The sequence below is a fragment of the Lycorma delicatula genome, chromosome 7 (genome assembly GCF_047948215.1).
Source record: "Lycorma delicatula isolate Av1 chromosome 7, ASM4794821v1, whole genome shotgun sequence".
In the NCBI taxonomy this organism is placed as follows: Eukaryota; Metazoa; Arthropoda; class Insecta; order Hemiptera; family Fulgoridae; genus Lycorma; species Lycorma delicatula.
This window is the reverse complement of record NC_134461.1, coordinates 7,852,542-7,871,681: the sequence shown is the minus strand read 5'-3', so window position 1 is coordinate 7,871,681 and position 19,140 is coordinate 7,852,542. Positions and strand designations below refer to the sequence as shown.

The window sequence follows — 19,140 nt, the reverse complement described above, 5'->3', positions numbered from 1 at the left end:
ATTATTAATATGAAGTGTTATTGTTATATTATTCTATGATAATGATAAATCTCATCAATAAGACGTAAAAACAGATTAATAAATTTGATATTTCTTATTCTAAAAATCATTTATTGATGGAATAAATTAATGTTTAATATTTTACTTGTATTTCTGTATCCTAAACTTCATTTTTATCAGAACGACAACAATTTTCTCTTTTACAATGCATCATATTTATTTATCTATATAGAAAAAAAATTAAAAATCTAATCGATAAAGTATTGTGTTTAAAAATCTATTTATCAATATATTTGATTATTTAACAATATCATTTAAATCTATCCACAAATTTTAACTTTTATCAAAACCTAATCATTTTACATAAGCTTTTTGCCTTTTCGTTTAATTATTTTCTCAATTTGTGAAAAAATTGTGTTTAGTTTTTTGCAATTTGTTTTTTTTTTTTTTTTTTAGGGCGAAAAACGGTTGGACGTTATCATCGCCCGGAAAATAAATAAATAAAAGTAATTAAAATTAAAACTTAAAACTACTATCACAGAAAACAAAATCCGGAATGGGTGTAAAAGGCCCATTCTCGGATAACAAAAACACTAACATATAACTTAAAACTACGTTAAAAACTATCATATTAAAAAATAAATAAAACTTAAAACTAAAAACTATTATGTTTAAAGTCTTAAAACTAATATCACAAAAATCTTACAACTAATATCACAGACGAATTTAAAAAACATAAAAAAAACAAAAAAAAATGAATTCCGATAGGGAGTGTAAAAAGGCTCGCTACTCGGATAACAAAACCAATACATAGGACAATACATACAATTACAATACAAAACAATACATACTAATTAAATTTTTTGTATTAATCCTATACTACGCAAAAACAGAAACATCCGGTTTAAAACCTCTTTATCATTAAACAAGATACCACGGATGTTACTGGGTAGTTTAAATTTACGACGTAATGCCGCATAACATACGCAGTTCACGAGTGTGTGGTGCACAGTCACGTGGCAGTTGCATCGCACGCATAGAGGTGGTTGTCCTCTTGTAAACAGGTACTCGTGCGTCCTATCCGCAATCGACAGAGAACTACTTCCTCACGCCGGGGTTTTCTGTATGAGGAGTCCCATGGTAACACAGAATCTTTAATCTGACGGAGTTTATTATCAACGATAGCCGTCCAATCACCTTGCCACCTTGCTCTTAGGCGCATGCGCAGATAGAGCGACGAATGAAATCGTTAGGGAAATGAGCATCTTTAATCCCGTTCGATAGGTCACGTGACAACAAAGTCGATTGCGTATTTATCGTTTCGCCCACGCCCACACAACCGTTAACTTTCATTATCTATGAGAAACTTGTGCAAGTTTATCAGTATTCATCATCTGCGTTTGAAGTTTATCACATTGAAAATTTAACTGAAAACGCACCCTATTCGTGCAAAAACATACTTCGGGTTCAACACCAAATGGAAATCATTACTTTCAGTCAAAATGGCTGTTAAACTCGATGTTTACATACTACTAAAGACTGTTTAAGAAGACTATGCAAAACAACAGATGATGTTTGTAGTACACTGTTGAGGCCATTTCTTAGTTTCCTGTATCTCTGCTACGAGCACACACTAAGATTCAGTCAGATTCAATCATAATTCTGTTGTTAGCAGTTGTTTAAATTGATCAGGTATTGTGATTTGTGAAAAATAGATGAAAGAGAATTTGTGTGGTTTCAAAAACATTGCTTTTTGACTACAACTAAAACTAAGCTGAATAAATATTACGGTGCCAGCTCTATTTATCAAAACAATTTTTTCAAGTCATTTGACTATTTTTGTAGTAGTCATTTGAGATCAACAATGCTGAACATTCTGAAGAGCCTGTTGAGATTACAACTGTAGAGAATATGGAGAAAGATTAAATTGTGTGAGTTTGCTGAGACAATAGGCATCTGAAATGAAAGTGTGATCAGTAAATATTTCTAAGCATGATTTGGGGCTGTTTCACTGATTGAAAGGAATTTTTACACCATTTAAAAAAACAGTTTATAAAACTTCACATGATTACTACTACCTTAAAATGAAGAACAGTGAAACAGAAGGTAGCAGTCAGGAAACTTGCTTCAAAGAAGGTAAAACTGTTCTGCTGCTACCGACTTTGGGATGTTTATGGCATAATCTTCATTAGCTTTCTGGAACCAGGCAATAGCATCCATCTTTGTTGGATCATCTAAATGAGGATATAATGGAAAAAGTGATCAAATTTGACAAAAAAAGGTTTGTTTTTAGAGACACAATACACCAGCTTATTCTTCTGTTACTGACAGCAACATTTTTGGAATTATACCACGGTCTTCCACATTCCTTCCTTCCCAGACTAATACCTTCAGACTCATCTCATTCCAAATATGAAGAAGCGGTTTGCAGGAAAAAGTTATATAAAATATATAGAAGTTATTGCCAATACATGTACGTACTTTGAAGACTTCAATAAATAATTCTATAAGGATACGCCTGAAAGACTTGAGCATTGCTGGAGTGTGTTGAATTTGAAAGAGATTATGTTGAGAAATTTAAATGATTTCACCAAAAATTGTGTCTTGTTTAATTTTACATGGATTTATCAGACATCCAAGGAAAATGAAAAATTATCAAATAATATAATTTAAAAAAAATAAATAAAATTATTATATTATAATATTAATTAATTATTATTGTTCTATTATTATTATTATATTATTAATATATTTATTATTAAATAATTTAATAATATTATTATTATTATAATAATTTCATAATTACCTCTAAGTCTTGCTGCCTGTTGAATAATTAAATTAATTTGTCTCAATGATTCTAGAAGTTCTTCATGATTTGAACGTCTTACTGTATGTGTACGAATCATTTCCTCATTGACCTGGTACAATTCACTGTAGCACTCCCGCATATCCTTTCTAAAAAAAATTAAATATTTTAATAATAAAATTTATTAAAAAATAATAAATTTTAATTATAATAAAATTTAAAAGTAAATTTGAATAAGTTATTAGAACAAGAAAAGTATGATATCTCCTCTTTAGTGACAGATCAGTTATTCTGAAATTTTTGGTAACACCAGTAACATGCACAAAGCCAACAGTTATAGAGTACTTGCTTTCAGAAGGCAGCTGGACATATTTAAAATGTTTTACGAGGTCTGTTCAGAAAATAACCAAACTATTTTTTTTAATTATTATTATTAATTTTACAGATTATTGGTCCTTATGTCCTTCAAAGTACTCCCCTCCCTTATTCACACACTTTTCCCAGTGGTGTTTACACTTTACAAAGCAGTCCTGGATAGCTTCATTTGAAATAACCTTTAAGGTCTGTGATGAATTTGCTTTAATCATCAATAGTCTCAAAACAGTGTTCTTTCATCACCGATTTTAATTTCAGAAATAAGAAAAAATCAAAAGGTCTGGTGAGCAGGGAGGCTGAGGAAGGGCAGTCATCTGATTTTTGACACAAAACTGATAAATGACAAAACTGAGTGTGTGGGCGCATTGTCTTGGTGACAGAACCATGAGTTATCTTGCCATAACTCTGGTATCTTTTTGTGGATTTCTTCATGTAACCATTGTTAAACACATTGATAGTACGCACAGTTCACTATTTCACCTCAAGGCAAGAATTCAAAATTCTATTAAAATTGAAAAAACAGAAAGCATCACTGACACTAGATCAAAACTGACATGCTTTCTTGGGGGTGTGGAGATCCTTTGCTAATCCATTGTGATAATTAAACTTTTGTCATGATGTCGTAACCATACAACCAGCTTTTGTTTCCAGTTATGATTCTTTGCATGAATATTTCATTGTCATCGACTAGTTCAAGAAGTTGCCAACAAACGTCCACTCAATGTTTTTTCTGCTGTTTGGTTGTCAAATGAACAAACTTTGCTGCAACTCAATGCATGTTCAATTTTTCAGTCAAAATGTCATGGGCATGATCCAATCGAGATGCTAACCTCTTCTGCAAGTTCTCTGACAGTCGATTGGTGATTTGCACACATCAGATTGTTGATTTTCTGAATGCGGGTGACATCAGTTGAAGTTGAAGGCCTTCCTGGTTGAGGGTAATCTTCAATTGACTGATGACACCACTTTTAAATTGTGAAAACATAACATTGCATACGATCCAGAGCATCATCTCTGTAAGCTTGTTTCAAAAGCTGAAATGTTTCTGTGAAAGTTTTCCCCAAATTCAAGCAAAATATTACGTTATGTCGTTGCTCCTGGAAATTGCATATTACAAAAATAGCTACAAACACTTAAACATGTACAGTCAAATAACAATAACACAAAAAATAAATGAGATATCAATAATCCAAGAACGTGTGGTTACAGACGTTATGTTAAACACAATGTTGGCAACTGCATGTCACCAAATATCAACGTTGGGTGTAATTAAAAATGTTTGGTTATTTTCTGAACAGACCTTGTATATGAAAAGATGAATATACATCCACCACTCAGTGACTAATTATAACTCAAAAATAGTAAAAATTCTGGTATTTAGAGGCATAGTTGCCAGTTGTTAAACTTGGGACAGACTGTAGATGATAACAGATTGTAGATGATAACATACTGCTCCACTAACCAGCTAAAAATTTTAAACTGTAAACAATGGTAATTAATGTAAAATATAATTAATTATATCAACATTAATTACAATAATAAAATTTACTTTACGAATGTATTATTAAAACAATTACATTTATTATAACAATTTATTTTCTTAAGTTTATTTACTCACTGTAGAAATAATTGAATGTCTTGTTTACTTTACTTAAGTAACAAATTTCAATAATATCTTATGAATTACGTTACTTTTCAAAACACAGTTAAATAAACTTGTTAACGTATCATAGATAATGTAAAATATATACAAAAATTTTACATTAACAGAAAGTATCATACAATCTCAATGATAACTGCTGTGAGCAGTAATAATACACATAAATTGTTTTACTAACAATAAATACACATCTGTATAACTTGTAACAGTGCATCATTACTATAGGAACATCTACAAAATAATCAGCACTACTGGTTGTAGTCAACATTCACTGGTTACTAACCAACAAAAGATTCACAAGTATTGTCAAATTATCAGAATACATCTTCTATAATGACTCATTCTGCATTACAGCACTGGCCAACAATAAACTTATATTATTTCGATCAAAAGCAATCTCTTTTATTTAACATTCTGTAGTAAGTCTTATACTTTTTCTGATGCTATCTAGTTTCATTTCTCAAGTTAAGCTGCTTATTTTATATTTTATAACTTCAGCTAATCTATTTTCACAATTTCTTCAAATTGTTGAAACAATCCTGATATATATTTTTAAACAGACTTTACCACTCAAATCAAATTCAAATTACTCTCTTACATTTACTGATCACTGAACTTAATTTCTCTAACTTTCTTTTATTTTGCTGACATCAAAGCTCTAGAGCTATGATACAAGAAGGAAAGTATCCTATCAGTCAAAAAATGGGATACAGGTGTTTTTTGCATTTCTCAACATTTCATGACCCAGGAACCCTAAAAAAAAAAATAAAAGTAGAGGGGATATGAATGTGTGCTGGTGTTTAAAGCTTAATAACTTTTGACTGGATAAAAAGATTTTATAGACTTTTAAAATTTCTTTTTTGGTTTATTTAAATGGATAATGATATAATTTTACAATAAAACTTCATCGTTAATTACCCCCACTCCAAAAAAGATATCTTAGTTAATTTCTTTCATTTGTTACTGTTTTTTCACTACATATGTCAAAATAAATAACCAATATCAGAAAAGTATTACAACTTTGTGATCAGATTTTTTTTTCTTTATTTACATCAAGAGCTATAACCATAACCGTTTTAAAAACTGACACGAGTCACAAATCACTCCTAAAAATGTTACAGCTATTCCCAAGAATAATAATCAAGAACATGTTCAGGAAGTTGCCAACAAACGTCCACTCAATGTTTTTTCTGCTGTTTGGTTGTCAAATGAGGAACAAACTTTGCTGCAACTCAATGCATGTTCAATTTTTCAGTCAAAATGTCACGGCATGATCCCAATCGAGATGCTTAACTCTTCTGCAAGTTCTCTGACAGTCGACAGTCTGACAGTCCGTACTAGTAACCCATTTCACTAAACAAGGATTGAAATGCTTCCCCTCTAACTGCTGTCTTCATTAAGCTAAATATATTGTTGCATCTCATCGTGTTAAGCCCACAAAAATGCAGGTGATACTTAGCCCTATAAGTGACACCCTCTCTTTGTTCATCAAAGAGACTAGCTGTATAATGAACAACATTAATCTCAGAAAAAACAACTTTGATTAGTGCTTCTCTACATTCTCAGGTGCTTTACATGAATCATAGCCATTAGAAATATCAGGGTAGTTAGTGTAAAACAACTAATTAATGAATCATGCTTCTATTATAAAGCAATGCATTATATACACTGCTTCAACTAAACAAAGAGGTGCAAACTTAATAGTGTAATTAAATGAAGCATGGTGAATTTAAAAAAACGGAACTAGATGAAAACAGAAAATAATGGTAATGATCACAGTATAGATGCTTTCTGAATTCAGTTCATTTTTTTTATCCAATTCAGTTCTATGTTTTAAGCAACTATATTAATTATATCTTATTTGAAATTTGTTTGTGATTCTTCAGCTGCCTCAAACTGTATTGTTATAAGAAAACTTCTTGCTAGTTGAATTTCTTCAGTTCAATTAAAATGAAGTAGTCATTTACATTATCTTTACTGGTGTATCAGTTACAATTTTATTCTTACAAATTAAATTGCTAGTATTTAACTTAGAAAAAAAATATTATTTGCAATAATTACAAGGATAATGTTGAGGGTGAAATGTTTAGGATCAGACTTTTAGTCATACAGAGCCTCTATGAGGTGCGCCTGGATATATCCTGAACAGGAGAAATTTGTCTGGTGAACTGAATCTAAACAAACTTCACTTCATTTATCATCAAATTACATCTTACTAGATCACATCTACAGTTATAACTTGGGACCGACCTTGACCTACCGCAGGAGACCCCTTGACAGTCAGATGTCTTTTAAGAAATACTCCACCGGCTGAACCAAGCAACACCAAAATTTAGAGAAGGCAGCATTCAGATATGATGGGCTGCCACTTAGAAGATAACATGCAATCAAATCAAAAGCACTGGAATTCCCCAACACTACACACGCAAACAAGAAAAATAGTTCAAAATGAAACCAATGGAAATCATCTACATTTCCACACACAATGTAAACTCACTCATTCAGACTGGTAAACTAAAAATAATAACTGGCCTAATAGATGCAACACAAAATTCTCATCATGGTCTGCAGGAAATAAGAAACACTGATCAGGGCACCATGGAATCTCAAGGATATACTCTAGAAAGATATACTAATCTATGTAACTAATAATCTCAAGATATACTCTACAAAGGAATACCTGGGAAGTGAGTGATTAAAAATGTCCACAGTTTGAAACAGACTTTTTAAGCAGCCTCAAAGTAAACTCCATACAAGAATTCAAGTCACAATCCCCAAGAATTTTAACACTCATCCTAATAGCATCCAATAAAATCTACACTATAATAAATGCTCATGCACCCACTACTAATAAAAAAAACTCTCCAAAAGACTGTAAAGAAACAGGAAAGTTCTGGGATCTACTCAACCTGACTATAAATAACATCTCCAAAAACCATGTTAAATAATTATTCTAAGACTTCAATGTTCAACTGGGCAGAAGAAGAAGAAGAAGATACTGCGATATCATCGGAAAATGGTCCACCCAAAAGTAAACAAACAAAAATGGACAGAGACTCATCGATCTTTGCAGAAACCACAACCTGCGAGCTTACTTTCAAATTAAAAAAAAAAGAAAATTTAATTTGAAAAGCACATTGTAGAATCAATATAAAATAAAAGCTCAATCACAAAACAATCCAAATTAAGGGGGGGGGGGACAACGAAAAAATGTACTAGGGCTATGTAGTCTGATTACATGTATATTATTAAAAATAAACATAACATTAACAATACAAAAGATAATTTTTTTAACATTAATTGAACATATTAAGCATATCAAAATTATATGGATTCATATATTTTGAATCTTGTATATGGAGTCTAGAAAACACTTTTCCACACTACTCGACACGCATATTTAAAAAAATAAAATAATTAACATTAACAATACAATAAAATATTTTTTTTAACATTAGTTAAACATATTCTTTATATCAAAATTATATGGAATCATAGAAAACACATTTCCACAATACTGGTCTGTCATATTTAAAAAAAATATCTTATCATTAATTTTTCTCTTCATTATACATAAGGATACTTTCCTGCACGTATAAAAATAATGATGACCTCCCAACGAATACACCTATTTACCCAGTCTCATTGTCCTGTCTCATCGAACAAAGAACACATCACCAGTTCCGTGCAAGCCAACTCAAAACACGTCTCCACTCCATGACTGCTAAATTCACACTAGACCCGAAACAAAGAATGTCAGTCTGGCTTCCTCCGCCAGACGCCTGTTCGTATTTATGCACGTACACACTTTTTTCTGAGAATGTATATGCTCACACAAGCCCACGATGACATCACCGTCTGGCTATCAAGTCCATGTCATACATCAAAAAACAAAGTTATGTAATACAATTTCTTATCAAACTAATTGCGTTTATTTAACTATTAAAATAATATGATACTATTGCCTATTTTCTGTTTTTAATATCAGCTAAGCCAAATGAATATTAACTACTTTTGAAAATATTGAAACTTTTTTCTTTGACAGAATATATATTGTTTGTAACCAACAAAATTTAGAATGGTTACAAACCTTATCTCGAAATCCACATATTTCAGGAAGAAACTTCAAAACCTGGAAACATCCCAACTATACTAAAGGAGAATGGCAACTAGACCATGTCTTCACGGACAAACACCACCACAAGGAGATCTACAATGTAAAAGTTCTTTGAGGAGTAACACAGGCTCAGATCACTATGTAATCAAAATTAAAATTAAATTTTCTCCCCAAAGAAAGCAACAAAACTAAACCCCTAAAACTAAAAGAATAATGGACTCTACCCAACTAACCAAGAATGAAAATTACCAAAAAGTAACAATCACGGTTAAACTCAGAGATCTAGTATATAACCTTAAACAAATCACCCAAGATTTAGCCCCCAATAAAATCCTGTAAAAAACATCAATGGTGGAACAGTGAATGTGACAAAACAATGGAAAAAAGCCAACAAGCATACCTATTTCACAAACACCAAAAATCAGAAACATCGTTCCAAAATCCAGTAAAACAAAGAAAAGAAACCACTCGAATCCTAAGGAGAATAAAAAGACAACACCATAAAAACACTGAAGTCAATAGAAGAAGAATTCACAAAAACACAGTTAAGAGACTAATACAAAACCTTAAAAAATAAGCTTCAAAAATATGAACCCCCAACTGTACTAATAAAGAATGAAAATGGTAAATTGGCTCAAAACAGTATAGACAACGTGGAAATCCTAGCTAAATATTTCAACAAAATCCTTAATTGTGAAGAACCGACAGAATTCTTAAACTTCAACACAAATACCTAATAACAACTTTACCAGAAAACATCAACCCTTCCACAATGAAAGAAATCTACCAAGCACTGGGTAAGATGAAGAATTAAACAAGCAGCAGCAGAAGATCAGACTTTTGTAGAGATCTGGAAACATGCAGGAAGATCAGCAAAAATTGCCCTTCTTCAACAGCTTGTCAACATATGGATTAAAGAAGAACTACCTGAACACTGGACGACAGCCCTCATCCATTTGCTACACAAAAAAGGGGATAAAATATACCCTAACAATTACAGGTTACAGGGGAATCTCACTCCTTGACACATCATACAAAATTCTTTCAAGAATCCTTCTCAACAGGATCAGTCCACAACTTAAGAAAGAACTAGAAGAATACCTCCAGGGAGGTTTCAGACTCTATGGGAGCTGTCCAGACCAGATCATGAGTCTCAAGCTAGTAATGGATAACAACAGGAAAAGAACCAGAGACATGTGATAACATTTGTAGATTTTGAGAAAACTTATGACTGCATTCGCAGAGAATCCCTACTAAAATTTCTATGACACCTTGAACTACATATCAAATTAATAAACACGATAAAACTGACCCTCAAAAACACTAGGTCAAAGGTAAAATTAAGAAGCGAGCTCTCTGAACCCTTTGAGATCAAAACGGAACTGTGCCAAGGTGATGGGCTCTCGCTGGTATTATTCAATTGCGCTCTAGAAATGGTAATGAAGAAATGGCTCAAAAAATGACCCCCAAAAGAAAAAATAGGCCAAAATCAAAACAAACTGTCTTGGGTTACATTGATCGACACTGCTGGCAAACAACATCAACTAAGCTAAATCGCAGATATTAGAACTTGCAAATAAAACTAGCCTCAAAATTTCATTTGAAAGGCAGAAATTATGCCCCAAAAACCAACATGATTACAAGAAGTAAATATAAACGGAAATAAAATCAAAATAGTAACCCAATTAAAATACCATGGAGAAATTGTAATAAACAACCTAAATGAAAAAAACTTGATCCAAATAAGAAACAACTAGCTAAAGCTCAAAAATTAATTTGGTACACTTATACAGAGTCATTCACGGGAACCGAATAATTTTGAAGTGGGTTGTACTCGGGCGTTCGTGGTGGGAGGGGCACGTGGGTGGTGTCTGACGTTTCCTTTGTTCATAGCATTTACATTTTAGTCGTTGAGATGGAGCCGTGGACGCTAGACGAACGCCTGTACGCGTATGACAGTTTTGTGCGAAATGACGAATCCGTAACTGCTGTTCAGCGAGATTTCTGCCGTCAGTTTAAATCCATCGTAATGCAAGTGTCCCTTCTTGTAACACAATATTGCGATGGATAAACAACCTTCGAACAAGCGGTTCAATATTGAAGAAAAAACCACCGGGTCCCCGACGAACTGCTAGCACTCCGGAGAACATCGAACGAGTAAGGGAAGCCATTGTCAGAAGCCCACGCCGCTCTTCAGAGGCATTCAGCAGCGCTTCAAATGAGCACAAGTACGGTAAGACGAATTCTGCATACAGACCTGCATTTCCATCCTTACAAGATAGCCGTCGTGCAGCAGTTAAACGAGCAAGATTTCACGCAGCGATTACAATTTTGTCGACAAATGCTTACCGTTTTTGAAGAAAATGAAAATTTGTTATTGTTAATGAGTGACGAAGCCCATTTTCATCTGAATGGCTTCGACAACAAACAGAATTGCCGGTATTGGGCACAAAGAAACTCACATCAGCTTCACGAGAGACCACTGGTGTGCAATAGGAAAGGTCGGTGTTATTGGACCATATTTTTTTGAAGAAAATGACATTGCCGTAACTGTAACAGCTGATCGTTACATTGCGATGTTGAATACGTTTTTCATCCCTGAGTTACAAAACCGGGGAATCGATTTTCAAAATGTGTTATTCCAGCAGGATGGATAAAGTCAATATTCAATTTTTTATGGTTTTTTTAAAACATCTGGTTCCCGTGAATGACCCCGTAATAAAAAATTCCCAATAAATGCAAAAATAAGATGTTACAAGACAGTTATAAAACCAGAAGTCACTTATGCAGCAGAAACACTCTTACACCTAAGCATACCATCAAAGACAGGCAGACTCCAAAAAATCAAAATTATTGGAAAGGACACAAAGATTGAAATGTATGAAAAAGTACTGGGAGGACCGCAAGACCCAAACAGTCCCATTAAAGAGACTTTGATAATGGACTGACTAAAGTGATCCTATGTATTCATAAAAGATAATAATAATAATAATTACAAGCATTGTAACAAACGTAGATCTTCAGCTTGAATGATTAAACTCCGTATTAAATTTGTGTTATCGGCAACAGTTGCTGCCATTTTTGTTGCATTTTGTTGTAATTCAGTCACTTTATTCAGACATTCATTAACCTCTTCAAATGCCTTTGGAAATTCTGCAAATGTCTGTAAAAATAACATAATAATACATTTTTTTACTGTAATATCCAGAAGCTAGTTTAAGCATTATTTTATTATTATAGTATAGCATATGTCAGATACATATACCTGTAATACTGAGGCTTAACAGTTCAAAACTGTGTTTCTACCTGGTGATTAGTTTGTTTTTTCTTGTTTTGTAATTTATTCGCTAGTACAGTATTGTGACTAAACTTCACAAAACTACTGAAACACCCATAAACAAAAAACAATTTAACTAATACCAACATTACATTTATCAGCAACTCAAAAACTTTTTAATTAAACAATGAGCTTTGAATACATGCACAGCTAATGATTATAGTGACACGGTGCATTATGACAATCAGTCAAGATGTGGATAGTTTAAAAATAAGATTCACTACTTTCTTTATTTATCAAATTTAAATCTGTGATTATAATTACGGTCAATTTTGGTTCCACTTCATGAATCAAAGAAAATGTAGAAAGTATTAGCCAAATTGTTCGAATACACTGCCAACTCAGTGCCCAAATGATAGCTGAAACTGTGAACATTGAGTCACTACTGAAAATTTTGCGCGAGGATTTCATGAAAAAGTTTGTGTCAAGATGGTATCTGCTGCAGTTCTCACACAGGAGCAAAAAAAACCATAGCAAAGAAATTTGTGCAGACATGCTGCAGCAACTTGATGCTGGCTGATTTTTAAAAAATCATCACTTACAACAAAATCTTTTAGTATGATCCAGAGACAAAATAACTGATGATTCCCTAGAAAAGACATCACCAAGAATGAAACAAGCTCATCAAAGCGAGTCCCAATTGAAAGCCATGCTTAGTGTTTTTAAGTCAGGGTGTAATTTTATAAGAATGAGTTCCAGAAGCATAACAGAGAATTATTACAAGGAAGTTTTGACAAAGCTGAGAGAATGTCAGAATAATAATGATTAGAATTATTGAAAAATGTTTTGTTCTTCATCAGGACAATGCAGTTGCTCACATGGCACTTTCTTTGAACATTTTTTAGCTTACATGCACATTACTACACTGGGGAACATTGTCCATATACATAAGATTTGGCACCATGTAACTTTACCTTTTTCCTAAAATGAAATCAGAACTTAAAGGAAGACATTTTAAGTCAATTAATACTTAGTTGGTAGAAGCGTTAAAGGCAGCTAACAGAAACTGATCTATTCAACAATTTTTATCAGTGGAAAAAAAAGAGTGCATTGATGTGGAGGTGTCAATGGCAAGTACCCTGAAGAGGACAAGCATTAGAATTATATAAATAAAGATGAGTTATTGTATCAGAATTGTTATTTAAAATAACTTTGGAGCAACGATCTTTCCTAAAAATATTGGTAATTTTTAATGACTTGTGGTTAATAAAAACCACCATCAATAGTTGTAAAGGGCATTCCGCTTAGAAGGAGTTAATTATTAACTCTGAAAGGCTTTTGGAAGAAAATGTTCCATGAGAACAGTACATTTTAGGTTACTGCTGTACTTGAAGCAAAGTTTGTGTGATTATAGTGAGTTTTATGATTGATCAATTGAGGTTGTGATCAGTGATGGGGATGCTGCACCCCAGTAAGAGTTTTTGAACTATTTTTGAAGAGCTACAATCAAGGTATGTGTAGATATAGTTTTTAATAACTTTTGAGGTTGTACATGTATAGCCAGTATAATAGAGAAAAATTTTCAGTCCTACAGACAAGTTAAATCAAGCTTGTGATGTAGGTGGTTTACAAGTAAACATGGACTTAGAATTATTTCACTTGAGCGAAATAGCAGAAATTTTTTCCCTGTATCTCCTTTCCCAGATCTCCAACCCAAAACTCTCCGGGATCCACAAAAGGGTTCTTTCTGACCCCCTGATCCCTACCCCCAAAAGTTTTTGAACCAATTTTTGGGGGAATACATTTTCCCAACCCTCTAAAAATTGGTGTGTAAGGTGTCAAAATACACGGAATCGGGCATAGTGCAAGATTCTGAAGTCAGATGAGTCGGTGGAAGGTTGCCATGGACAAGATAACCCAAGAAAGTATTTCACAGACTCCAAGCACTTCTGTCAGTCAATAACATAGAATAACTAAGATAAAAGGGAAGAAAAGAGTTAAGATAGATGTCTTTCGAGGAAGAAGAGGCCCTGGCAAAGGGACTTGAGGAACTGATGACTTGGTTTGGCATTACTGTTGCTTAAACAGAACTTAGGTTCAGGGCTGAAAAAAACTTGTGGTTCAGCATGAGAAGGAGCTTATGGCTATATTTAAGGAACTGAAGTTTCTGGCAGAGTGTTCTCCGCCATTAAAAGTTATAACACAGGCAGTGCAGACTGATCCAGTTAAGGAGCTGAATTTGGAAGATATTCTTGCAGGAGAAATGTCAGATGATGAGATATTGGATATAATTTCTTGTAGGTGGCCATCTGTTATCATGAATAGGGTGCAGCAAGTGAACGACCTGACTGAAGGGAGTGGAAATACTTGCTGCTTTGTGGACATCTCCAGCTCCAGGAGGACCGATGGAGGCAGGCCTCAGGATGGCAACTTGAAACCGGGTGATGTAATGTATGACATTTCGCCTCTTATTGGGGATGATGACTGGACAGTTCAACGTAGCAAATTTACAGTTTACTATAGTTCTGCTGAAGGCGATTGAGAGAAGAAAATCTTGAAGTCAATCAAGCTAGTACTGATTAAGTCTGAGTCCTCAGTGTTTATACTACTGGCTGGTCCTATTGATTTTGCAGTTTGAAGTTACTGATATTTATTTAAAGAGAGTGAAAGAGGTGTCAATGATGTTACAAAGATCCACAGAGACGGATGAACATCAAGATCAAGATCGGCATCAGTTAGACGGGCGACTTCGCCAGTAGAGGATAGCCATGTTGTAGTGGTGTGGACATAAGGAAAGTCATATGCAAACCTATTAAAAACAATGAAATCCTCCGTTACGAAGGATGAAGCAGAGAAAGTGTTACCATTGAGAAAAGGTCTTAACGAAGAACTTAAGGTCAGAATTAAGGGCATTGAGAAAGCAGAGCAATTCACTGCAACCTTGCAATATAAGGCAGCAAGAGTTGCAAATGGATTTATGATCTCAAGGAGACCGGCGCGAGCGGTTGCCCATGTCAAAGATATTGATGTGGACACAACCGAGCAAGAGATTTGCAATGCTATTGTGAACGTCATTGGAAAGCAGGAACATTTCCAAATCACATCGGTAAGGAAGGCATTGGAGATATACAGAACGTAACAGTCATCACTATGTATAGTCACTATGTACAGTCATCACTATGCTAATAAGATGGTTGATGAAAGAATTCATATCGGGTGGGTCTATTGCCGGGCCTATATTAGAGTAGATAGCGACAAATGTTACAGATGTTGGGGCTCAGGCCACAGGAGCTCCGAGTGCAAACAGGTCCAAACAGATTAGATTTATGCTACATCTGGGGGGGCAAAGGCCATCATATAAGAGAATGTTGAGGGGATGAGATACTTAGACTGCAAAAATCTTGAACACCGCACCAGAGGCGTGATATGCGGCAAAGACAGACATGATTAGGATAATCCTGTCAAACGCAAACCGTAGTATACTCTCCCATGATTTAGTTGGAGAGTTGTCGAGAGGTCTTGATGTTGATATTTGTGGTCACCACTGAGCCCAACAGATACACCGCTGCTGAGAGTGAGTGGAGTGCAGATGCAATAGGAGATGTGACCATCCAGAATGTTAGTGGCAGGTGGGGATGACAGTTGTTCTACAGAGGTGAAGGAATACTAGCAGTCGAGTTGTCTGGGTTCCTTTTGATAGGGGCATATGTTAGCCCCAATTGTGATCTCCTGGAGTTTGGGGCTTGTATTGGAAGACTTCATGATATTGTTGCCAGGTTGCCCAAGAAGGTTATCTTGGTGGGTGACTTAAATTAAATAGTGAGGCCATTGTAGCGGGCAACTTATTTACTAATAGACACAGTGAGTTCCTTGCAAAGTTTATGATGACAGCAGGTCTTTTCTGTTTAAAAGACAACACGCCGACATATGAGGCTAGAGGACACAGGTCGGTGCTCGATCTAATAATCATAGACAACAGGTGGAATCACTCCAAGTGGAGCTGGAGATTCCTACAGGAGGAGACTGCCAGTGACAGTGACCTGACAACTCTGCTTGAGGTAGATGATTCATCCTGGCTCAGGATGGCCAGCCTTATAAAACTGCTGCAACTAACTCAAAAACAGGTGTCAGTAGTTGTTTTAAAAGCAGCCAGAAAGATTAGCAATGGAACCAGATATCACCGGAAGTCCTACAAGACCTTATAGTCCAGGAGATAGCATTGCTGCTAAGATCTGCTGATAGGTTTCATACAGTTTACTGGTGGTCTGATGGAATAGCACAGATGAGGCAGAACCTCCAGTCTGTGATACCGGAAACAATGACTGACAAGAGCCGACAGTGCCGAATATGACGAAGCTACAACTAGATATATCGCTGCTCAACAAAAGCTCATCTATGAGATAAAGCAGGCCAAGATCAATAAATGGTGGGAGTTATATGATGGGTTAGACGCAGGTCTGTAAAACAGTTATGAAAAGGCTTGGCAGGCGTTTGCCCATCCTCATGATGGAAAATGCACAACAGGTATCAAAACTCTTTCAAAGGGAAGACAGTGGTTTGTCTGAAATAATTGAGTGAGTGTAAATGTTTCATGCAAGACACGGTTATGCAGCCATTTTAAAACTTTTAGAGATAAGAAGAGCCCCAGACCCAATGGAATACCTTCAGCAGTGTTAAAAGATCTTGTCAAGAAAGTTTAGTGGGAAATGACTGACATCACTAACTATGGGCTAGAGCATAAATGTTTTTCAAGATGTTGGAAAGACTTGAGATTGGTCTTTTTACTGAAACATGCAGGAGATGAAGTCAACACTGATTACCGGCCGCTTTGTCTCATAAATAATATGGGCAAGGCGGTCAAGAGAATGCTTGCATCCCGTATTATAGAAGAACTTGGAGCAGGTGCTGGAATACAAGAAAATAGGTACGGGTTTTGGCGAGGCCGGTCAACACTACAAGCTCTGCAGAAAGTTGTGACTTGGGCCATCTCTATTAAGCAAGGGATGTGGAAGACAAAAGAATGCCCATGATGATATTACTGGATGTACGTAATGTTTTTTGGAACGATTAATTGGAATGCGATTTATCAGCATTGATGGCTAAGGGCATAAGTGCCTATCTCTGGAGGAAAATACTTGTCAAAGAGATGGATAGCAGCAGAAACACAGGATGGAGTACTACGTTTCCAGGTTTTCAGAGGCATCCCCGACAGATCAGTCCTGGGCCGTTGTTATGGTTACTGGTCTATGACGGTGTCCTTAGTCTTCTATTACCACTGGGAACATAAACTGTGGCTTATGTAGATGATCTTGCTGTTCTGGTCAGCAGAAAAACAAAGGCTGAATTGGAGGAGTGAGGCAATACTGCCTTAGTCTTAACTGAATCATGGATGCAAGAACACGGTATAGAATTAGCACCACAGAAGTTTGTGTACATTATGCTCACTGGTAGATGGACAGTTGGTAAAATCAATGTTAGGGTTGGTGGATGGCCTTCTCAGAGTAAAAATGTGATAAATTATCTGGGAGTGCAGATAGACAAGGCTTGTAAGTTTAGCCTACATGTTGTGGACAGATACCAAAACAAAGAGAAAAAATTGATGATGTTAAAATATGCTGATATCGACCCAGACAGCCCCAAGGGCTTCTAAGCGCAGACCAATTATGTGAACGGTCATGTCTGCCCTACTTTATGGTGCCCCAGTTTGGGGTGTGGCAGCAAACGTTAAAAGGAATCTGACAAGACTTCAAGGAGTACATCGGCGCATGTTGATGAGCATCATTTCCAGTTACTGCACATTATCATATGAGATGGCATGTGTGCTGGCCTCTGTTTTGCCTGTCAATTTGCAGATCTGAGAGCGAATGCTTTGCTTCAAGGGCATGGAAAAGTCTGAGGTTGATGCAATTGTTGAAGACAGCTGGCAGGAAAGCTGGGCAAGAGATAGTGTGGCTGCTTGGATGAAAAGGTTGATAACTGATTTAGATGTCTAGATATCAAGGAAGCATGGAGAGGTTAACTACCTTCATTACACAGATGCTCACTGGACATGGTACCTTTGAATTTTATCTCCAGAGATTTGGCAGGTATGACTCCCCCTGCTGTATGTTCTGCAGTGGGGTGGACACTGAGGAGCACACCATGTTTGTGTGCGAAGAATGGCACCCTTGACATATGCAAGCTGGTATAGAGACGTTAAGCCTGGAAGGCTTAATGCCATTTATTCTGGCCACTGAAAATAATTGGAAGGCATTTGAAAAGTTTGCGAGTTAAGTGGTACAAGTTAAGGATGAGGAGGGGTGGCGATGGGGTAATTAGTGACAAAATACTTCAGTGAAAGAATAAAGATGACAGCAGGGGGAACATTGTGGGCTCGGAGTTCATCTAGGGTTAGTTGATAGGGGAAGGGCAGGTAGCTCTGATAGGGAGGGGACAGCTTGCTGAGGTGGGCTGTCTCTTATGAGTGATTGGAGACCCTGGGAGAGATTTAGGATTAGAGAAGACTGAGACCAGGTCATATACTGATGCCAAGAAAAAAGTCCTGTGACAAGGTGAAGAATTGGACCGGAGAACGAAGGGGTGAAAGACACCCTGCAGAGTCATCATTTGTCTGCACTTGTGGGACCCCTGAGATTGTGCTATGCTTAACTGCTGATCCGACCTTGGGTGGGGAGAAACAGTGAACTAGGAGTTTTTAGTTGGTAGGGTGCGGGCACACATAGCATCAATAACACCTAGCCAAACCTGTGTGAGTTTGATTCTCCCCCACTACTGGGGAGTATGTAAATTGTATTTCTTCACAACACTGACAACAAAAATAAAGAAAGAAAAAACGTGAACAAAAAATTGCTCAACTACTTACTAGTAACTAGTTGAACGTAGTAGCATCCAGAAATACTTAACTA

At 35.6% G+C, this 19,140-nt stretch overlaps 1 protein-coding gene across 1 annotated transcript in view; it reads right to left on the bottom strand.

Annotated features, from left to right (window-relative positions):
• Positions 1–19,140, bottom strand: part of LOC142328059 (BBSome complex member BBS2-like) — a 73,148-nt gene that overhangs the window by 8,562 nt on the left and 45,446 nt on the right. Inside the window, exons 11-12 of the mRNA XM_075371527.1 lie at positions 11,955–12,121; positions 2,807–2,955 (exon numbers count right to left, since the gene is read on the bottom strand). Of these exons, the coding sequence (XP_075227642.1) occupies positions 2,807–2,955; positions 11,955–12,121 (316 nt within the window). The remainder of the gene's footprint in view (positions 1–2,806; positions 2,956–11,954; positions 12,122–19,140) is intronic.